Consider the following 2,625-nt stretch of genomic DNA (forward strand, 5'->3'; position numbering starts at 1 on the left):
CATTTCTGAAAAATACTTCTTTACCCACTCCCACCTATGGAAATTCCTTCTACTGTTGTTCCCCCACTTATGCATACACAGCATACATACAGTATGTTTGGGAACATTGCCTTGAATTATTATGGTAATACTTGGTTTGCAGTAAAGAATTACAAAAAGATCCAAAGATCCTAGGCTCACAAGGCTTATTTTTAGTTATGATCCACTTAACCATAACTGTTCTTATTGAAAGCATGGTCCTAGTATTACCGGTAACTTGTGACTTTGCCAATATAGATTTTAATGCAGTAGAAGTTAGGGACCTGTACTTTGACAGTTCTGATAATTTGGTTCATAAATGCACAATAAAAGCAATACACTAATTAATTTAAAAAAAAAAAAGAGAGAGAAACTTTATGTTTCCACTATAGAAGACAAATTTTTATCTGAGAAATCAATCGTATAGTACAAGGTCCTCAACAATTCCATAGAAATGCAAAGCTGTCCCTAACTGTAAAAAATGTTCAGCCACCGCTGTAGCAGAGATTACTTTATTACTATAAGCACGATGGCCATCAGTAATATAATAGGGGGATGACTTCATGCTGTCTGCAAGTGATTGGTGTCTTCATCTCCCTGCTGTTCCCTATGGCAAATGCCATCTCCCTCTCCCAACTATGAGGGGAGTATGTCACTATTGTGCTCTTGCATTACCGATTTGCCAGATTTGTTTACATAGGACTATACCAATGACAGTGTCAGTTGCTCATGCACCCTAACTTGACCGAGCCACATGCTGCTCCATATCTAGAATGTATCAGGTCTTCATGTGAATTTGGACAGATCAAGGTGTTGGTAAAAATAATCAGTAACATGTGTGCACAATGTGTGACATGTGTACAAACAATCAAGCGAATTCAATTAAAAGCTCTCCAGTTATTCATATCTCTATCCAACGACTGGGTGAGCAGAATATTAAACATGTGTTTTAAAGAGATCAAAAATACTTGTCTACATATTTCTCTTGTTATAGGTTTAATTCATCCTAAGCATAACTAGAATGTAACCTGTAACTGACCACTAATAAAAACAACCCCCTAAAACTGGCTTGTGTTTTAATAATACAGAAACCCAACTGCTGCAAAGTGTATAGGTCACTGATCGACTCATCACGATAAGTGAACTTCTCTGTAGGATAGGAGAATATTCAAAGCCCTACAGGTCATCCAGAATTGTATTACTGTCAGTGTGTGTGCCCTAATTCGTCTAAGATACTTTAGCAAGTTAGAAAATCACAAAACACTATAAAAAAATAACAAAAAACATTTTTGGTTATAGTTACTGTTGTTTGCATAAACTTTATAAGGTTGCTTGTTGTGTATTAACAATAGACTTTTTTTTAGTTTGTTTTAGAACAAGTGGACATCACTCTTCCAGAGAACTCAACCTGGTACGACAGATATAAATATGACATTCCTGTGTTTCACCTCAATGGACAGTTTCTGATGATGCACAGAGTGAACCTTAAGAAGCTGGAAAAGTCTCTTACTAAACTGGAACTACAAAAAGAAGGAAAATGACTGATTACAAGTCTTGTCACCCTGCGTTAGCTCAGAGAAACCAATGTTGCAGAGTACAGCCCTGGATGATTGTTTGCCATGATTTTTCTCCACTGTGCACCTCATTTTTGCAAGGCTTTTTTGTGTGATGTTGTTTATTAAAAATTATTTTATTTTATGTACAAACTGAGGACATAAAAAATCTAAAGCTCTTTATATATATATATATATATATATATATATTCCATTTAGTCATGCTGGCTGCTTTTTGCACTAATGTACTGTAAAATAGGGGAATAGTCTCTTTTGCACACATGTGGTATTACTTTTGGACAAAGGCAGGTAGTTTGTATGGTTAGGTAAAAAAAGAAAAAATGATTTTTAATTTTTTTTGGGAGGGTTGCTTAAACTGACATTAAACTGCTCAAACAATGTAAACACAAAGTAAAAATAATGTTACCTTGTACTTCTAAACAGCACTTCAACAGCTTCAGTTTTATAGCTATTTGATAGTTTGGAATTTCTGGTAAAAGCCATAAAGGGACACAAGCAGGGGGCAAGAGGGACAGGGCTTTCTGCTTCCCTCTGTATTTCGCTTGAGTTTTTTTTTTACTATTTGTATTTAGCACTCCTAATATATATCACAGTAATACATTAAAAAAACAAGTTAGAGTGCCTACATTACTGCCCAAATTCTTCAATCTAAATATTAAAAATTTGGTAGTTCAAATAGTTGATGAATGCCTTCTAGACCTGATACAAATGGTGTTCTTACTTCATGGGAAGGGACAATGTTAGGAGGACAGTTGACATTCATAAGACCCAAAGGGGATGGGGTCAGGATATTATGGGTATTTATGTGAGCTCCATTTTTGTCTTTGATGAGTGGAGCTGCCAATCACATATAGTGCAACTTGGATCTGCATGCTTTGCAATTCTAATACACCCATTCTATATAAGACAGCTGCATTTATTGTAAAAACAAACACATTAGTATATCCTGATGCTGGGTGCTAAGCACTGTCTGACAAGATTTTCAGCCTTCCTGAATGAGCCCCAATAGTTGCCCATTTGTGAGCCAATTTTT

General features: G+C 35.7%; 1 protein-coding gene across 1 annotated transcript in view; it reads left to right on the forward strand.

Annotated features, from left to right (window-relative positions):
• Nucleotides 1–2,394, forward strand: part of C6H5orf63 (chromosome 6 C5orf63 homolog) — a 35,594-nt gene extending 33,200 nt beyond the window's left edge. The window contains exon 4 of the mRNA XM_072416014.1: nucleotides 1,383–2,394. Coding sequence (XP_072272115.1) covers nucleotides 1,383–1,559 — 177 coding nt within the window. The 3' untranslated portion in view covers nucleotides 1,560–2,394. The remainder of the gene's footprint in view (nucleotides 1–1,382) is intronic.
• Nucleotides 2,395–2,625: the final 231 nt, after the last annotated feature.

Source organism: Pyxicephalus adspersus, chromosome 6, assembly GCF_032062135.1.
Source record: "Pyxicephalus adspersus chromosome 6, UCB_Pads_2.0, whole genome shotgun sequence".
Taxonomy (NCBI): domain Eukaryota; kingdom Metazoa; phylum Chordata; class Amphibia; order Anura; family Pyxicephalidae; genus Pyxicephalus; species Pyxicephalus adspersus.